Below are 19488 nucleotides of genomic sequence, written 5' to 3' on the forward strand. Positions count from 1 at the left end.
CCATGGAATTTGGTTGCTGAGGATGAAAGGGCTGCCTTTAATTAGTTAGGGTTTTTGCAAAGAGTTTGATATTTGACTTATTAGACAATGAGTAATAAATAATGAAGGGACGCGGTGGCTCAGTGGGTTAGGACGCTGAGCTTGTCGATCAGAAGGTCGGCAGTTTGGCGGGTCGAATCCCGAGTACCACGTAACAGAGTGAGCGCCTGTTACTCGTCCCAGCTTCTGCTGACCTAGCACTTCGAAAACACGTAAAAATGCAAGTAGAAAAATAGGGACCACTACAGTGGGAAGGTAACAGCGTTCCATGTGCCTTTGGCGTCTAGTCATGCTGGCCACATGACCACGGAGATGTCCTTGGACAAGCGCTGGCTCTTCAGCTTTGAAACGGAGATGAGCACCGGCCCCTAGAGTTGGAAACGACTAGCACTCATGTGCGGGGGAACCTTTACCTTAATAAATAATGTGTATAAAAATACAATAAAATTCCAGCTCCTATAAGAATATTTTAGTGATTCATATCAAATCCATTTCCCAGCCTGAGTTTTTAAGGTGGAACAATTTCTGTTGACATCCTTTTTCTGGTAAGTACGGACACAAGATTTCATACTAACATGGCTATAAGAAGGAGTCCTTCATTTTAGTCAGTTACAGTATACTTTTAAAACTGTCATGTGTTTTATTTAACTCCTGCTTTCTTATTAGAGATGACAAACAGCAGAAATTGAGGTTATATAAAATTGCAAATTTTCTGGAGCTACCCATCAAGATTTCATCCGAATGGTGGGAGTACGGAAACCAATGATATAGTTAGCTGACGGAATCCCAGAATTTCCAAGATGTTATCTTGAGAGGATAAATAGAATCAATTAAAAGGAAGTATTTATTTGTGCAATGTATATTTAAATTTTGGGATTTGTTTCCATTAGGTGAGGTCATAAGCACCCGTTTAGATAGTTTTATAAGAGATTGGAGAAATTAATGACAGATCAGGCTACTAGATCTAGATCTTGATGGCTGACTACAACCATTTTGACCACATGAAAGTTATTTTAAATGCTACAGTAAAAAAGTACAAAAAGGTTGTCACCTCAGTTAATGTGTGTGACCTTCTCATCAACACTTCTGATTGGCTGCTGTGTGACATAGAATGTTGGTCAAACTTAACTTTGACCATGATAGTAGCTTTTTTTATCAGGTGCTATTTGTTGGGTGCCAATTCAGGGAATCTTGTTAGGATATTTACCACAAAAGAGATGGAAAAATATTTACAGTATCTTAAATTAGATACTCCCCATCCTAAAGCAGCAGTCTGGGGTTTAATGAATGGATATAAAAATCCAACCACACAGAGATTAATTACCTGAGCTTTTAATATTGCCTGGTCCAAGATCCACCAACCCTTTTCCCATAAAGGAAAAGCAGCAACAACCGAAACAGCAACAGTCCCTCATCTTCTTCATTCCTTAGGCACAATACAGTGTGACAAATCTTCTATTTTCTACCATAAGGAAAGGAAAGTTCTGGCAGCTAATATAGTATCTTCTTATTATAGCTTTATAGAGCAGAAAGAAAATGTCCTTTGATGACTGCTGGTGAGTCAAGCTTGTTAATAAAAGAGAAATATTGGAATTTAGACTCAAAAACTACTAAAGGAGCTATTTTCTTTATTTTCCCCTTCCTCTCTGCCTTCAAAGTGAAGCAATTGAAGAGAAATAAATGTTCCTTAGATATCAATGAAATAACACTCAATAAAAATGTCATACATTGTATTCAGTCAGCTTTAAGCAATACTTGAGACACTTTCCAGCTTTAGATAATCTATACTTTTGAATGATTTAAAGAGTGCTTATTCCAAGGGTTTCCAGACAAAAGGTGCTGCTCCTTTGCAGAGATGAACTTATTGCCTCAGCTGTTAGTCTTTTGCTGCTTTTTTTTAATAATGGGGGGAACAGAATCAGAAGAAACAGGTTTATGTTTTGCCTTTCTTTTAAATGGTCATCAAATTCCAATATAATTTGGAATATATAGTAAATTGCAATAAAATATAATGAAAGAACATTAACAAAGAAAAATAGATAAAATCAATGGTGATGGATTTTACAAATCCGTTGATGGACACAAGGCCTATCTGAATTAAAAATTCAATGCTTATTATCAGGAACTGATTTAAGATAGAATAAGCAAATCCAGAAGCTGATGTTAACCACACAAAGGTCCTCTGTTGGTTTTCAGTGTATGCAGAGTAAAAAAGACAACTCTCAAATATTTTGAAACCCAGGAATACATATATAGCAAAGTGCAGTTTATCATACAGTTTGATCCCCAACTGTGTAGGCCTTTAAATATCACATTAGCACCTTGAGAAGTGGATCATGAGTATTTGAAGCTGTTGTGAGATGAATATTACATGTCCTTTATAAGGTAACGTTATTGTTTGTACTACATCTATTATTGCCTTCATATAGGCCTAGCAGAAGGTCAACAGAGAAGCCATTTAAAAACATCAAAAAGACTTGGTCTCATTTTGTTCTGAAGCAACAGCGTATTTGAAGGACTACGTTCTCCAATATATACTTACTGTCAGTTGAATACCTGAAGAGTTAGCTGAGTGATTTTCATAAATTAGTCCCTTCCTGTGTTGTCTCCCATCACATTGAGATTTCTGTTTGTAAGTTATTCTTTAACATAACACTTGCAGGTTGGTAATGAAACTTTTGTATGAAGAAAACCAAGCTGAGTGAATACCAAGGGCTCAATAAGACCTACCCTTGAACTTCTAATAGGATTGCATTCCTTGTTCACTGTTTTAATTAAACGAATAAGCAGTTAAATTGCTTTTGGCAATGCTCCTGTGATCATTTTCTCTTAGGAATATTTAGGGTTATGATTGCATTTTTAAAACAAAACTGCAAAGCTATTTATTGCTGTATTAAAGTGAAAAATAGAATACAGTTTCAGTAAATCAATAAAGGATCCTAATAATAGAACTTATATTCACAGCAGCAAGTATATGACAGCAGTGATCCCCAATTTCTTGAAAGTATTTCAGATTCCTCAGAAGAATTTTAGTCTCCTTATCTTTTTACTCTAAGAATATATATATTAGCTTTGAAAAGTAGTCTGGTGCTAAAATTAAGGAAATGAATTAACTGCCTCAAGCAGATATGGAATGCCAAAAATAGTGGTTAATTGCTAATTTGTTGTAGTTGAAGTTTTACTTCTTGGGAAAAACTGCTTATGGGATTTTCTGTCTAAATAGTCCCAACACTGTAATCAATCTTGGCTGCTGTGTACTTGTTATACGGGCAGCCATTTGTGAGACAATAAAATTTCATCATGTTCAGCAAATATATTAGCTATTATGAATATAATTAATCAAACTAGGATTTAAGATAGTAGGAGGAAAACTTTGTTGTTGTGAAAGCCTGGCTAGTGTGTAAGTATGCAGCTGGAAAGAAAATAGGGAATGGCCTTCAAGGACAGAAGGAAGATCTGCTAATAATTCAGACATAAGAGAAGTGCGGCTTGAGTTCATTCTAAGAAACTAATTTGAGTAAATGTCTCAAGAGTTCCCTAATTCATACCAAGAAAAGTGAGGGATGGGAAGCATATTCAGACTTGTACAATATAGTCACTGAGTAGTAGTTCTAGTTCTAAATGACATTGGTTTCTTTGTCTGGTCTACCTTAAAGAGTTGTAGTGGCTGGTACATAAGGCTATAAGCAGTACCTAATAAAACTAAGTACCTTGTAGTAGGTGGTTGCAAGGATATAAAAATATAGCAATGGTGGCATTACTCCATCAATCAAACATTTGTAATTCTGAGAAATGGTGGGGCCATTTCAGATGGCATTTTCAGGCCAAGAATCGGATGGCATTTTGAATTGTTAAAGAAATAAAACAGTTATTTGGTCAGTTCATATTTAAGGCAGAATATTCTTCCTGAAATTCTTAAAATTTACCTGCCTGTAGGACCATCCTTAATTGAAGATGTATGGCTCCACTAAAGTGAGAAAATAATATTTAGCTAAGAGGAAATAAGAATTAAAGTGTAAAATATTATATCCATTCTAATGCATTAAATACAAATAAGCTAAAAATAAATTAACTCATATATTTCGGTTATAGTGATTCTGTCATTGAATCTTACAGTGAGCAAAACATGTTACAGGAAGTGGTTAATGATACTTCCTTTTTAATGATTTGCTATTTTTACAAAATGAAATGGCAAATTATCACAATTTGTCTCAGTGTTGTTATAAATGATTTTTCTTTAATTCTAGCCACTGTTAATTAATGTATGAAATGTAATAGGCTTTAATATACAGACACAAGTTTCTCAAATGAATTACATCCACTGAATTGTTAATTCACAGAAATAGCAACAAAATATTGTGATAAGACAGGAATGTGGTTTCGGCATCCTGAAACCAACCGAACCTGGTCCAACTACACCCGGTGCAATTCTTTTACAAATGAAAAGCGTAAGGTAAGTTGTTTAAATTTTAGAAAAGGTTCTGATGGTGCCTAACTTTTATCCATCTGGTTTATATATTAATCAGGGATCCAATATAGAGAGATGCAATGCCTTTTGTCTATTTCAGCCATGTTCAGTGATGCCACAGGAAATCAATGTCCAATTCACAGGTTTTATACAAAAATTCCTAATGTAATACCAAGGCCTATAGTTTTGTATCCTGGATGGTTATTGTTTAAAATTGAATGAGTCCACATACTATGAGCTGTAGATTCCAAAGGCAATCTTTTCCTCTTATTCTTTCCTCCATTATTGTCACTGATAGCAAGGAAAGCAGTTTTGCCAAGATGCTGACCCCATTTGGGTAGAGAAAAATAAACAGACTTTTCACCTGTATTCCTCCCCCCTCAAAAAGTGATAAAACATCAAATTTCACTGCTCATCACTAAAGTTAGATGTATTGACTTGACTTTAATGAAGACAAAAATGGTGGCTTTATAATCTGTGTGAGATTTTAAGGACTAGTGAAAATTTCTGAGCACATTCCCTTTACATGGCTGATGGGTACAATCGGAATTATGACTGACTTTCATTATAATTAGGAAGAGATATCTGAAAGCCTTCTATATACTGTACAATATGAAGAGATAAGTAAATGATCAATGAAATTTTCATGCATAAAGTTTGTGCATGTTATGAAAATGATGGATATATTTTACATCTTTCTTTATATTCCTTCTTTTTTTTAAGGTGACTTAGATTTGAATTTCCGTTTTTTAAATATTGTACCTAACCCTTTACGTGTGACATTTAGACTGAATGTCTTACTTATTACATAGTAATCTAAATCTGAGACATTTAGACCATGACTTACATAGTATTCTGGGAAAAGTCTACTTAGATTTATACAAGATACTCTGTAAAATGCTGAGGACACTCTATGACCTTTCGTTATAAGAAATAATTCTCAAGGTTTTATGTAAATCTTTATGGAGTTGACTTTTATAAGGCCAATTACAGAAGCTTGTCATAATACCTATTAAGAAGATAGTTCATGAGGGAAAATCTTGCCATAATTAATTCTAAATGTAGAAAAAAATAAAGGAGAAATAATGTATAGCAGAACACAGGTTACTTTGATATGGTTTTGAACAGGTGGACTATGTTTGGGCAGCTCATAGCAGCACCAGGAACAGAGATTATAAAATCAAGAAATCAAATAGAACAGACCATGTGACCAAGACAACCTATGATAGTCAATGAACAAGGGACATTAATTATATACCCATGTGAATATACATGCATATATATAGTAAAATAATACTATTTATAACATGTACTTTGTAAATGTGGATATAATTTAAATCATTTTGAGAGGTAGTTCCATGTAACTAAAATAAAGTAAAAGATATGCCAAAGTTCTGGGGTCATTGTTACTACTATTTATATTTCACAATAATTTCTAAAATGTCTCATTGTTTTTCATTTTTTATTTAATTTTTCTTTTAAATTTCAGATGGTTTTCATAGTTTATTACATGACTATAGTAGGACATGTACTGTCTATGGTTTCCCTGTTGATTTCCTTGGGAATTTTCTTCCATTTCAAGTGAGTACATCCTTCCACTGTTTATTTTTTCTTATTGTAGCGTGTGCAAGAATTATAGAAGTATTTCTTTGGTTCATATAGTCTAGTCATTTGCTTAATGGCCACATTTATTTATTTATTTATTTATTTATTTATTTATTTATTTATTTATTTATTTATTTATTTGGATTTATATACCGCCCTTTCCCGAAGGACTCAGGGCGGTTTACAGGGTATTTAAAACAAAGATCGATACAAAAGTTAAAAACAATTTAAAAAAGATTAAATCAAATTCCTAAAAAATAAAAACCCCAATTAAAATTCTCAGCCTGGGCCGGAAAGCTCAAAGAGCCAGGTCTTCAGGTCCCGGTGAAATGAACGGAGGTCGGGGGCAGTCCTAAGCTCTGCGGGAAGCTGGTTCCAGAGGGCAGGCGGCCCTCCCCCTGGGTGTTATCCGCCAGCAATCTTTTACTGGCGCCACCCTGAGAAGACCCTCCCTGTGGGAGCGCACTGGATGAAGGGAACTTGATGCTGACAGCAGGTGTTCCCTCAGATATCCCGGATGCAAGCCATTTAGGGCTTTATAGGTCATCATCAGCACCTTGAATCTCACCCGGAGGGCAACCGGAAGCCAATGCAGCTCGCGGAGTAGAGGTGTTACATGGGAGTATCGGGAAACCCCCATCACAACTCGCGCAGCCGCATTCTACACCAGCTGAAGCCTCCAAGTGGTCCTCAAGGGCAGCCCCATGTAGAGAGCGTTGCAGTAGTCTAAACGGGAGGTCACGAGCGCATGAGTGACTGTGCGTAGGGCATCTTGGTCCAGGTAGGGTCGCAACTGGCGCACCAGGCGAACCTGGGCAAAAGCTCCCCTGGTCACGGCTCCTATATGGTCTTCAAAATTGAGCCATGAATCCAGGAGGATGCCCAAGTTGCGAGCCCTATCAACGGGGGGTAACACCTCACCCCCCATCGTTAAAGGTGGAATAATCTGGTTAACCCGAGATGCCGATATGCACAGCCACTCAGTCTTGGCAGGATTGAGACGAAGCCTGTTTCTCCCCATCCAGACCTGGACCGCCTCCAGGCAACGGGACATCACGGCGAGGGCATCGCTGGGTTGGTTCGGGGTGGAGAAAAAAAGTTGGGTATCATCAGCGTACTGATGATACCCCACCCAGAAACCACGAATGATCTCACCCAGCGGCTTCATATAGATGTTGAACAGGAGGGGAGAGAGAACTGACCCCTGAGGAACTCCACAAACAAGAGGCCTCGGGTTGGATCTCTGCCCTCCCGTCAACACCAACTGCGAGTGGCCCAGGAGATAGGAGGAGAACCACCGTAAAACGGTGCCTCCCACTCCCAACCCCCTGAGACGCCGCAGTAGGATACCATGGTCGATGGTATCAAAAGCCGCTGAGAGATCTAATAGGACTAGGATAGAGGAACAACCCCTGTCCCGAGCCCACCAGAGATCATTCACCAGCGCGACCAATGCCGTCTCCGTGCTGTGTCCGGGCCTGAAACCCGATTGGTACAGGTCCAGATAATCAGTTTCCTCCAGGAACAGAGGAAGCTGATGCGCCACCACACTCTCAACAACCTTCGCCAAAAAGCGAAGGTTGGAGACTGGACGATAGATATTTAAAACAGCCGGGTCCAGGACAGGCTTTTTGAGGAGGGGTCTGACCACCACCTCCTTGGCTTACAAGTGCTTTTATCTATGTGCTATGTGTGTCAATTCTCTATAATAGAAGTAAACATGTCTTGTTGGAGTTGTATGCACTTGTTTAAGACATTAAGCAGACTCTAAGTATTCCACTGTAATTAAAGAGTGTGTGTGCCAAAATAGAATACAAAGAATGATTCGACATAATCAAATATGGCAAATATTAAATTTGGGCCTCACATTTTGGGAAGAGTTAATAATTGCTGCTATTTTTTATTCTATTATTAGCAAGCAAGAATAGTTTCCAAGTTTTGGGTGAGCCCCAATTATTTAATCTAATTATAAAGGAATCTAGAAAAAATTAGCCATGTTAGGTGTATGAACAACTCAGTAGCATATGAAAAGCAATATATAGTCATATAACCGTTGACTGTTTCAGAGTTGTTCAGTGGGGTTAGTGAGTTAGCTAAATATTTATTTCTGAATAATTCTAGGGAAAAAATGGCACAGTAATTTTCTTTATTCAGTTGACTTTAATAAATCAGGAAGAATCTCTTATAGTTGTGGGAACCAAGAAGAAATCAGAACCATGCAAGGAATGAAATTAAATATCCCTAACATCAGAAAAATTCCACATCAAAATTTCTTACTCAGCTGATAACTCATTCCTAAAGTATCTTGTAATTTTAATATAATGCTCCAAAGAATATGTCTGTGTGGGGTATTTGCATTTATTTATTAAATAAAATATATTAAATACATTAAATATATATCTTATTATCAAAATAATTCTGTGAATTTTTCTGCCATGACCATGTACATGAGAAGTCCTCTAACTATGATTGGAAAAGCATGGAGCATTTAAGCAGGTGTAAGAGGGAGGGAATTTTTTTCCCATGGCTTCATTGCCAGCCATATTTTATTCTGACTGCCTGTGTCAGATTGCATATTTAAGAAAGAATTGCTAAATATGTTCTTGTTATTAATGCAACCTCAGAATCAGCTTTAATAATGTATTAAATTTCTAATTTATATTATATTTGTGGTGCATGTTTTTCAGGAGCCTCAGCTGTCAAAGGATAACACTGCATAAGAATCTCTTTTGTTCATATGTTCTTAACTCTGTGTTTACACTTGCCCACCTCATTGCAGTGGTGCCTGATCGAGATCTGGTTAAAAAAGATCCAGTAAGTATTTTGTTATACTTCATATGGAATAAATGAACTTAAAACATTGAGAGTTAAAAGACCTTCCTGCCTTCTTGCCACAGGATGTGAAGAAAGTTGTCCCCTATTCTAACAATGCATTCTTGGAAGAATATTTTTAAAAGTGTCAAGTTTATTTCAACCCAATTAAATCCCGATACTGGCAAGAAATTTTAAACTTTATAAGTAGTAAATCAGAAATTTTGGCTTAGTAAACCGTATTGTAGAATTGCAACATACTACTGCATGCAATCCATGCTTCTATTTCACTCTTTGCTTAGATTTATGTTAAGTCCATGTCCAGAACTATGATTTATTACACTCCATATCTAATTCAAAACTGATCTTCATTTGTTGACCTGTTTGAATACAGGAAGTCATAATCTTGAATTTAGGCACAGCAAAAGCTATCTTCCTTTGCATAGTTGGTCACATGAGAAATTTAGAGCACAAAACTAGCATGCAGCAACATGCTAGTTGTTCAGATGATTGCTTATATGTAAACACAGCTTTAAGATGGAATGTGTTTCCACTCCATTATGATAAAAAGGAATTGGCTTCAGGACACATTGCCCTGGAAAAGTTAGTTTTTCAGCCTTAACCTGCTTTGATCTTCATCCACGTCTCTAAGTAATTCACATATATAGAATATAAGAACAATGAAAAGATAGTAAAGAAACTCAGAAAAAGCCATTATTTATTTATCTACAAGATTCTGATTAAGAAGCCATTTTTAAAAACAAAACAAAACAAAACAATGGTTTAGTATGATTGTGAACATAGTGAAATAGTTGTCTCAAATACCATTTGACTATTCAATTACTTAAAGCTTTTGTGAGAAGATAGTCTCAATAGATCAAAAGTCAACATGGGTTTGTCAAAAACAGATCATGCCAGACAAATCTTATTACATTCTTTGACCAAGTGACAAAATTAGTGGACCAGAGGAATGCTGTAGATATAATTTACTTGGACTTCAGTAAGGCATTTGATAAAGTAGATCACAACCTACTACTTGATAAGATAGAAAAATGTGGGTTAGACAGCATCACCACCAGATGGATTCATAGCTGGCTGACAGGCCGTACTCAGCGTGTGGTCCTCAATGGAACTGCATCTACATGGAAGGAAGTGTGTAGTGGGGTGCCCCAGGGCTCTGTTCTGGGCCCAGTGCTCTTTAATATCTTCATTAACGACTTGAATGAGGGGATAGATGGGGAACTCATCAAATTTGCAGACGACACCAAGCTGGCAGGAATAGCCAATACTCCAGAAGATAGGCTTAACATACAGAAGGATCTGGACAGACTCGAACACTGGGCACTATCTAACAAAATGAAATTCAATGGTGAATAAGTAAGGTTCTACATTTAGGCAGGAAAAATCAAATGCACAGGTATAGTATAGGTGCTACCTTGCTAAAAAGTAGTAACTGTGAGAGGGATCTCGGAGTCCTAGTAGACAATCACTTCAATATGAGCCAGCAGTGTGCTGCAGCTGCTAAAAAAGCCAACACAGTGCTAGGCTGCATTAACAGAGGGATAGAATCAAGAAGTACTAATACCACTTTACAATGCTTTGGTAAGGCCACACCTGGAATACTGCATCCAGTTTTGGTCACCATGATGTAAAAAAGATGTGGAGACTCTAGAAAGGGTATAGAGAAGGGCAACAAAGATGATTATGGGGCTGGAGGCTAAAACATATAGGGAACGGTTGCTGGAATTGGGTATGTGTAGTTTAACGAAGAGAAGAGTGAGGGGTGACATGATAGCAGTGTTCCAATATCTCAGGGGCTACCACAAAGAAGAGGGAGTCAAGCTATTCTCCAAAGCACCTGAAAGCAGGACAAGAAGCAACGGATGGAAACTAGTCAAGGAGAGAAGCAACCTAGAACTAAGGAGAAACTTCCTGACAGTTAGAACAATTAACCAGTGGAACAACCTGCCTCCAGAGGTGGTGAATGCTCCAACACTGGAGGTTTTTAAGAAGAGACTGGACAGCCATTTGCCTGAAATGGTATAAGGTTTCCTGCCTGAGCAGGGGGTTGGACTAGATGACCTCCAAGGTCCCTTCCATCTTCTTCTTCTTCTTCTTCTTCTTCTTCTTCTTCTTCTTCTTCTTCTTCTTCTTCTTCTTCTTCTTCTTCTTCTTCTTCTTCTTCTTCTTCTTATTATTATTATTATTATTATTATTATTATTATTATTATTATTATTATTATTATTATTATTATTATTATTATTATTATTATTATTATATACTAATCTAAAACTTTATAATCTTACCTGCCATATGAAATTAAATGTAGGAAAGAAACCATAAATGGATGTGGAGTGCGTTCCTGCATGCTCATAGGTCCAGATTTAAATCTTAAATCAGTGGGTTAGGACACTGAGCTTGTCGATCAGAAGGTCGGCAGTTTGGCGGGTCAAATCCCGAGTGCCGCGTAACAGAGTGAGCGCCTGTTACTCGTCCCAGCTTCTGCCAACCTAGCAGTTCAAAAGCACGTAAAAATGCAAGTAGAAAAATAGGGACCACTCCGGTGGGAAGGTAACAGTGTTCCGTGCGCCTTTGGCGTCTAGTCATGCCGGCCACATGACCACGGAGACGTCCTCGGACAAGCGCTGGCTCTTCGGCTTTGAAACGGAGATGAGCACCGGCCCCTAGAGTCAGAAACGACTAGCACGCATGTGCGGGGGAACCTTTACCTTTACCTTTACCTTATCTTTATTAAAAAGTTGTAGGTAATGTATAATATTATAATATATGAAAGGCCTATTTTATGTCTGGACAGATGCCAGATTGACTGATATTTGACCTGAGAACTAGCTAGTTCTTAAATTCAGACTAGAAAGTCAGTGATAGAGGAAGACGCAGGAATATACAGTATCTACATGATTTCAAGTGACTCGTTACCTCTCAGCTCATCTGTATTGTTTTCGAGATGGATGTTGCAGGAATAGTTTTGGTGGGTTATTGGGGGAGGTTATTAGTGGCTTATAGATTTGGTGGGTAATTGAAATAGGACTACCTGATTGTACCAGCAGGTTGTTGTCCTCCAATTTCAGGAGGTCAGAGAGGTCAAAGCTGGAAGCACAATTGTTTTGTAATTTGCTGGGTCTCTGGAATAGTGTCCTGTGTGATTTATATTGTGCCCATGTCAGTTGCCTTCCAGAAACCCTAAATATGGACCTTTTCCAGAGGACATTTAGAGGTTGATTCCAGATACTATTTTTAAAATGTGGGGTGTTTTTTTTCTGATTTTTGTTACATGTAGTCCTCAGCTTACAACCACATAACTGATTTTACAACCATTTTTACCACAGTCATTAAGCAAATTTGGCTTCCCCAATTGACTTTGCTAGTCGGAAGCCAGCTGGGAAGATTGCAAATCACAATTGTGAGACACTGCAACCATTGTAAACGTAAGCTGGTTGCCAAGTGCCCAGATTGCAATTATGTGACCATGAGAGTGATATGACTTCTGTAAGTTAGGTCATGAGTCAACTTTAACTGTCATCAAATGAATTGTCGAGGATTACTTGCACTGAGCATTTTTTTTTCATATTATGAGCTGCCAAAAGTCTGTTCCTGACTGGAGTGAGATATAAATTCAGTCAGACTCCTATAGCTTCTAGAAAAAAAGCAGGAAATAAATTTAAAAAGTAAATATACTCTGCCAGATCTTCCTGTAAAAAATTTTTTAGACTCTTCTTTCCAGTTAACCTTTAAAGAAAGCAGCACAGAAAAGGTGATTAATGTATTTATATTTACCTGCAAATTTATGATAGAAATTAAATGCAAATCTTCATAATAAATGGAGATAGAACTTACTATAATTCAAGTCAGAGAAAAAAAGTATATATATCTGAGAATGGTTGCCAAATAAGGACAGAAATAAAATGGACTTATTGTGTGATTTGTAGAACAAAAGGAAAAAATGACTTTTGTATTATAGGACTGCAGTAACAGAAATATATATAAAACTTTTTGTCCCAAAAAGTTTTTCAAGCAGAATTCAGGGTTAAATTGTTGTTATTTTGGTTTTTATTTCTTGATGTTCCCTCACAAATGTCATTGTGAGTGTATGCATAATCATGTACGGTAGAGTTGCATATTATATAGTAAAAACCTAAGAAAAATAAGTTGGAAAATTAAGCCTAATCTGTCTTTAGTTTATATTATTGAACAGATTTGAATTATCTATCTTTTTTCATCACTAAAGCTTTAGAGTCATCATTGAAGTTTAATATCTTAAATATATTTGTAGTTTCCAAAGTGTAATAATATCTGTACATTTCAAGAACCTGAATAATTTAGATAGATTTTCTATTTCAAGAAACCTTCTTTTATAGAACTAAGATGTGTAGCCTGTTATCTCTTGAAAACTATCAAGTACATATATTCATCATGACATAGACATATCCAATGTTTCTTCAATGAAGGGTAGAATAGCATTATTAAGTCTCAGCAGATCAAACAGGATAAATTTATTCCAACTGATACTATTTTTAGTTGGATTTGGTTTAGACATGGGTTGCAAGTAAGGAAGAAAAATAGATCAAATATATAATATCATTCGGTTTGTGCTTTATCCAACCAGTATTAGATTCTATTTTGGATAAGTCTTCATAAAATTTTAATTTAATATTAAAATGATACACAATTGACATAAGTGACAATAGAACAGGCTTTCTATATATTTTTGTTCAGAAATAATGTTTATGATTATCTAAAATGCTGCTTATTGAAATGAGGAAATGGGGAAAAAATATAAAATGACGCTTATGTCGGCAGGTATACAGATTTCTGAAATGTTTGTGTATGACATGGGGGAGATAGAAAAATGTTCTTGGATGTATGATTTATAAGTTAACATCTAAATGTAAACTTATAGGAGAAATAATGTTTTGCATTAGCTTTTAAATTTATTTTATAAAATTAATTTCAAAATCTGATAAAATATTAATATGTAAATTATCTGCTGTACTTAATCCTATCTTTCAAAATTAACATAATATCAATTAACTGTTTCTTTTTTTTTACCTGTCACTCTATTTTTCAGTTCTGTTTCCTTTCACTTTATATTGTACATCTCTATGGTCAGTACATGTGACTCATTTCCTTTGTGCTTATTTGGTTTCAATCTGTGAAGTAATATGAATTTCTGTGAATTATAGGTATGTAATTGGTGAATTCTGAAAAACATCGGGCTCCTGATGATGCATACAGAGCCCACGAATATGTAAGCTGAATGTTAACATCCACTGAGCCAGCAAAATCCTTTGTGAAGGTTTCTGGCTTCTGCAGGAGATAATTCAATCTATAATCACTTCTCATAGATTCTCACCCAAATTATTTACCTTTATTACACATGCACAAATGAGGTCTTTGAATAGAATGCTGGAAGCCGTGGACAAAAACTAAATCTGATTTCATTAAGTCATGTATTTAATATCTTACACTTATGTTACATTAACAATTTGATAGGTTCAGGATTCTTCTAACTGAAGACTATTAGGGTTCACAGAAAATTGTGGGACCTCAGATAGCACATCTCCTTTTACATTCATATCCGGCTTTTCTAAAAGCAGAGTATCAAGGAAACTAAAGGAGAAAGAGGAGGAGGGGAAGGGGAGGAGGTGGTGGTTATGGTGATGGATGCAACCACTACAGTTACAGTTTTAAATCAAAACCTCCCACATAAATTAAGTCAGAACTGGTCTGTTAGCATAGAATACCAAACAATCTCTTTTGAAAGATTTCTTGTTGTGACAACACCTGTCAAAAGTCAAATAAGTATGTATAAGAGGACTTTGCCTTTTATATTTTTATATGGGAAGCTTAATTTCTTTTCTAGGGTAATCCTTTTATTTGCTCCCAGTCCTTCTTATAAAACAATCCCTATGAGTAGGCAATTTCCATCAGGGAAAGGATCTATATTTCAGATTTCCCTACATATAGGTAAAAAGGTAAAGGTTCCCCCGCACATGCGTGCTAGTCGTTTCCAACTCTAGGGGCCGGTGCTCATCTCTGTTTCAAAGCCGAAGAGCCAGCACTTGTCCGAGGTCGTCTCCGTGGTTATGTGGCCAGCATGACTAGACGCCAAAGGCGCACGGAACGCTGTTACCTTCCCACCGTAGTGGTCCCTATTTTTCTACTTGCATTTTTACATGCTTTCGAACTGCTAGGTTGGCAGAAGCTGGGACGAGTAACAGGCGCTCACTCTGTTACACGGCACTCGGGATTCGACCCGCCAAACTGCCAATTTTCTGATCGACAAGCTCAGCATCCTAACCCACTGAGCCACCACATCCCTATTATATACATATCCCTACATATAACATAGTTATATTTCATTAGGGGAAAAAAGATAAAAGAGTCTCTGTGGATTTTATTCCACTAGATGTTGCTGGCTATAGGAGGCAGTGCTCATCTCTGTTTCAAGGCCATTTAGCAGTACTGTACAAAGATATTTTTGTGGTCATGTGGCCCACATGACATTTTGCTGTTATCTTCCCACTGAAGTGATACCTGTTTATCGACTTGTATTTATATGCTTTTGAACTGCTGGATTGGTAGGAACTGAGGCAAGGACAGGAACTCACCCTATCACATGGTGCTCGGGTGTTGAACCTGGGCTGCTGGATTTCCAGCTGATAAGTGTTTTAATCACTGAGCCACCACAGAGCTCCTAATATTTCATTAGAACCTTGAAATAATTCACATGCTTCCACTGAAATGCAATCATCAGAATGTACCATTCAGAAAAAATAGAGAATACTTACAGTAATTGCTTATAGTGTGCTATCTCACTATGCCTTTATTTATGAATTTATTACAACCATTTGTGTATTACTGTCATATTAGTTTGGGGTTAGAAATTCTCATGGAATGCCAAGGCTTTAGACTAGACTATACCAGAAAGATGGGGGAGGGAACCATCTCAGAAAACAGTGGCACAAAAACTACATGGACATTTTTCTCCAAGAATAATCTTAACAACTTTCAGAAGAAGATGCAAGCGGCATTACAAGCAGGCTAAGAGGCAATCTCCTCTCACAAAGAAGATACAAGTAAAAATCATGAGGAGACAAAAGGCAATTCTGATAAAATGAATCCAGAAATTCATAACAAACTCTCAACTAGAAAGCTTCTGACAGATGGTTACAAAGAATGAACAAAGAATTCAGAAAATAGAAGACAAGTCAGTAGAGATTGATCAGAAGATGGAAGAAATAAAAGATGAAAATCAGAGGTTGATGCAGGCAAATAGAGAATTGGAAAATCCATGGCTCTTTTGGAAATGGAAAAGGCATCTTATTTTTTTAAGATTTCAAAACATAATGGAGGATAAGGAAGAGGATCTCATGGACTTAATGATAGAACTATTGGCTGAAGCACTGGAAATCAGGAAACAGGAAATGGAAGGAGAGATAGACCAGATATTTCAAGTCAATTCAAGCTATGTGAGGAGAAATAAAGTCCCCAGAGAAATACATGTTACATTTGTCAAAAGATCTATAAGAGATGAGATATTGAGAAGAGTGAGAGATGATCCTCTGCATTATAAAGAAAAGGAAATTGTATTGCTGAAACAGATCCCCAGGAGGATAAGAGATTCATGAAGAGAATACCAATTCCTGACCAGAAAATTAATTGAAAAAGGAGTGAATTTCAGATGGCTGATTCCAGAAGGGATTTTAATTAATTGGGACATGAAAAGATACAAATTGGACTCTGTATTGAAGGCAATGGAATTCTAGGAGAGATACAGAGCTTTTTTGGAAGGGAAAAGTCCAGAATTTCATTCAGAGAGAAAAGCAAAAAAACAGGAAGAGAGAGCAATAGAAGGAGCAGCCAAACCAGGGACGATGAAGAAACAGAAAACACAAACATAGAAGAAAGGGCAAAAGCAAGAGTACAAAGACAGATAAGAACAACTAGGAGAATAAAACCTAAATATAACTGAAGGAGATGGAAAAGGGAAATGGGATTGTTTCAATGAATATAAACAAATAGAACTCCCCCAGAAAAAAGATTTTTTCTTACACAACTACAAAAATTAAAAATGGATTTTGTTTGTCTCCAAGAAACACATATTAAAAGACAACACTACAAACTGTTGGAACAATTGGGAAACTCCACTTCACACTAGCACAACAAAAGAAAAGAGTAATAGCTTTATATATTAAAGAGACAATGAACCCCAAACAAATCTATGCAGATGAAGAAGGAAGAATATTAATGGTGGAAATAATGATAAATCAAATGATACTGATGGTAGCAATATATGCACCTAACAACAAACAAGAATTTTATCAAAAATTACATTAAAAAATAGTGGAATTGGAATATCAAAATATCTGCTAAATGGGAGACTTTAATGCAATTGTAGATGGGAAGATGGATTACAGAAGTTGCAAAATGGGGGGGAAGGAAGGAATACACTATCTAAGACTTTCTTCAAAATGGCAGAAGAAATCTGTATACAGGATATATGGAGAGAACCCCCCCTCCCAAATCACAATATACATTCTACTCACACAGACACAAATCATGGTCTAGAATTGATATGATATGGATATCTCCTGAATTAAGCATGATTATACAAGAGATTGAGATAGTAACCAATATATGGGCAGACCATAATCTGATAAAGATGACTTGGAAAGGAGCTAAGAAAAAACTAAGATGGTCTCTGACTCAATCTTTACTGAAAGAGAAGGAATTTATACAAATAGCAGAAAAGAAAATGGTTTTTTTCTTTAAAATAAAAAAAAAGAAGAGACATTGCTTCAAAATGTGTGCGATACAGCTAAAGCATATTTTAGAGCAGGGCTTTTCAACCAGTGGTATGGATACCACCTGTGGTACATTGGCACCTGGCAGGTGGTACGCAACCATCCTAGAAAAGTGGTAGCAGGGGAGGGGAATGAGCTGAACTGGTGGTAGCACCGCACAAGCCTGAACGAGAGACAGCTGGAGCTGCAGGGCTGTCAGAGCACAGCGAAAGTGCCAGGATCATTGCCAGGCTCCAGCTGGAGCTTGGCACTGATTCTGGCCCTTCTGAGCCCAGAGGAAGCACCGATCAGCTGGAATGTTGCAGCATCCCCAGGATCTTGTGATTTACATTCTGACTGATTCATATTTATGATGGTCACAGTGTCCCAGGGTCATGTGAAGTGACCAAAACCTGCTGCAACCACCCAGCAGATGGGGGGAATAAAAACCAAACACAACACCACCCCACCCCCACTGCCAATCCTCAACAGAAATGCTCAGAACAATGAAAACCTCGGACAGGAGGAAGTGCTCTGCCAGGCGGGCAAGCAAGTGTTTTGCTCGGCTATGGCTTGGGGGACACTTTTTTCAGTGCCATTGTAACTTCGAACAGTCAGTAAGCAAACTGTTATAAGTTGAGGACTACCTGTACTTCATCATTATTTTCCTTTTTTTTTTTGGTCATCAAGTTTTTGACACCTTGCTAGGTGACTGGTGGTACTCGGATGTTGCCATATCCTAAAGGTGGTAGAATGGGTGAAAAGGTTGAAAAGCCCTGTTTTAGAGGTCTGGCTATAACTTACATGGCAAAAAAATAAAGAAAAAAAGCAACAACAAACGAAGTTAAAGGAGGAATTTATAAAATTGGAATCAGAACTGCAAAGAGATCCACAAAAGAAAACTCTTAAAAAGCAATGAAAATAATAAAACATAAATTAAACATAACAGAGGCTGAAAAAATGGCCCAACAAATTAAAAGGGCAAAACAAAACTTTGAAAATGCTAATAAACCGGGTAGGTGGTTAGCATACAAATTGAAAAAAGAAGGATAGAAAAAAAATTGCTAAACAAATTGCAAGATTCAAATGACGATTTACAATTTCAAAATGACATAATTAAAAAAATAATCAAAGACTTTTATGAGACACTTTATGACACAGAAGAAACTTCTCAAGAAAACATAAAGCAATACATTAAAAAAAAGTGTCTTACCAAAAATTTCAGAGAACATCCAAAACATGCTAAATGAAAAAATATCAATGATGGAGGTAATGGAGACCATAACAAGGCAAAAAAAAAAAAGATAAGATCCCGGGTCCAGATGGGCTACCATCAGAGTTTTATAAATGCCTAGAAGATACATTAAGCCCGTTAATGAAAGAACTGTGTAATGAGGTACTCTTAGAGGCTAAAATACCAAATATCTGGACAGAAGCCAAATGTCCTTTATACCCAAAGAAGATTCAGAGTTGACACAGATAAACAATTATAGACCAATATCCCTATTAAATGTGGACTATAAAATTTTTGCTTCAATAGCGGAACGGTTAAAAAGATTTTTGATTGAATTTATACATACAGACCAAAATGGATTTTTACCTAAGATACAAATAAAAAACAATTTAAGATACTTTGGAATACTATGAAATGCACCCAGAGAAGCAGATGGCGCTAATATTCCCAGATGCACAGAAGGCTTTTGATAATGTAAATTGGCAATTTATGATTCAACAACTAAATGAAATGAACTCTGGAGAAA

At 36.7% G+C, this 19488-nt stretch overlaps 1 protein-coding gene across 1 annotated transcript in view; it reads left to right on the forward strand.

The window, feature by feature from the left end:
- The window catches only part of CALCR (calcitonin receptor), a 104421-nt gene that overhangs the window by 29437 nt on the left and 55496 nt on the right, over window positions 1-19488 (forward strand). Inside the window, exons 5-7 of the mRNA XM_081345566.1 lie at window positions 4380-4492; window positions 5997-6088; window positions 8800-8926. Of these exons, the coding sequence (XP_081201692.1) occupies window positions 4380-4492; window positions 5997-6088; window positions 8800-8926 (332 nt within the window). The remainder of the gene's footprint in view (window positions 1-4379; window positions 4493-5996; window positions 6089-8799; window positions 8927-19488) is intronic.

Source organism: Vipera berus (genome assembly GCF_964194415.1).
Source record: "Vipera berus genome assembly, chromosome: Z".
Lineage (NCBI taxonomy): Eukaryota > Metazoa > Chordata > Lepidosauria > Squamata > Viperidae > Vipera > Vipera berus.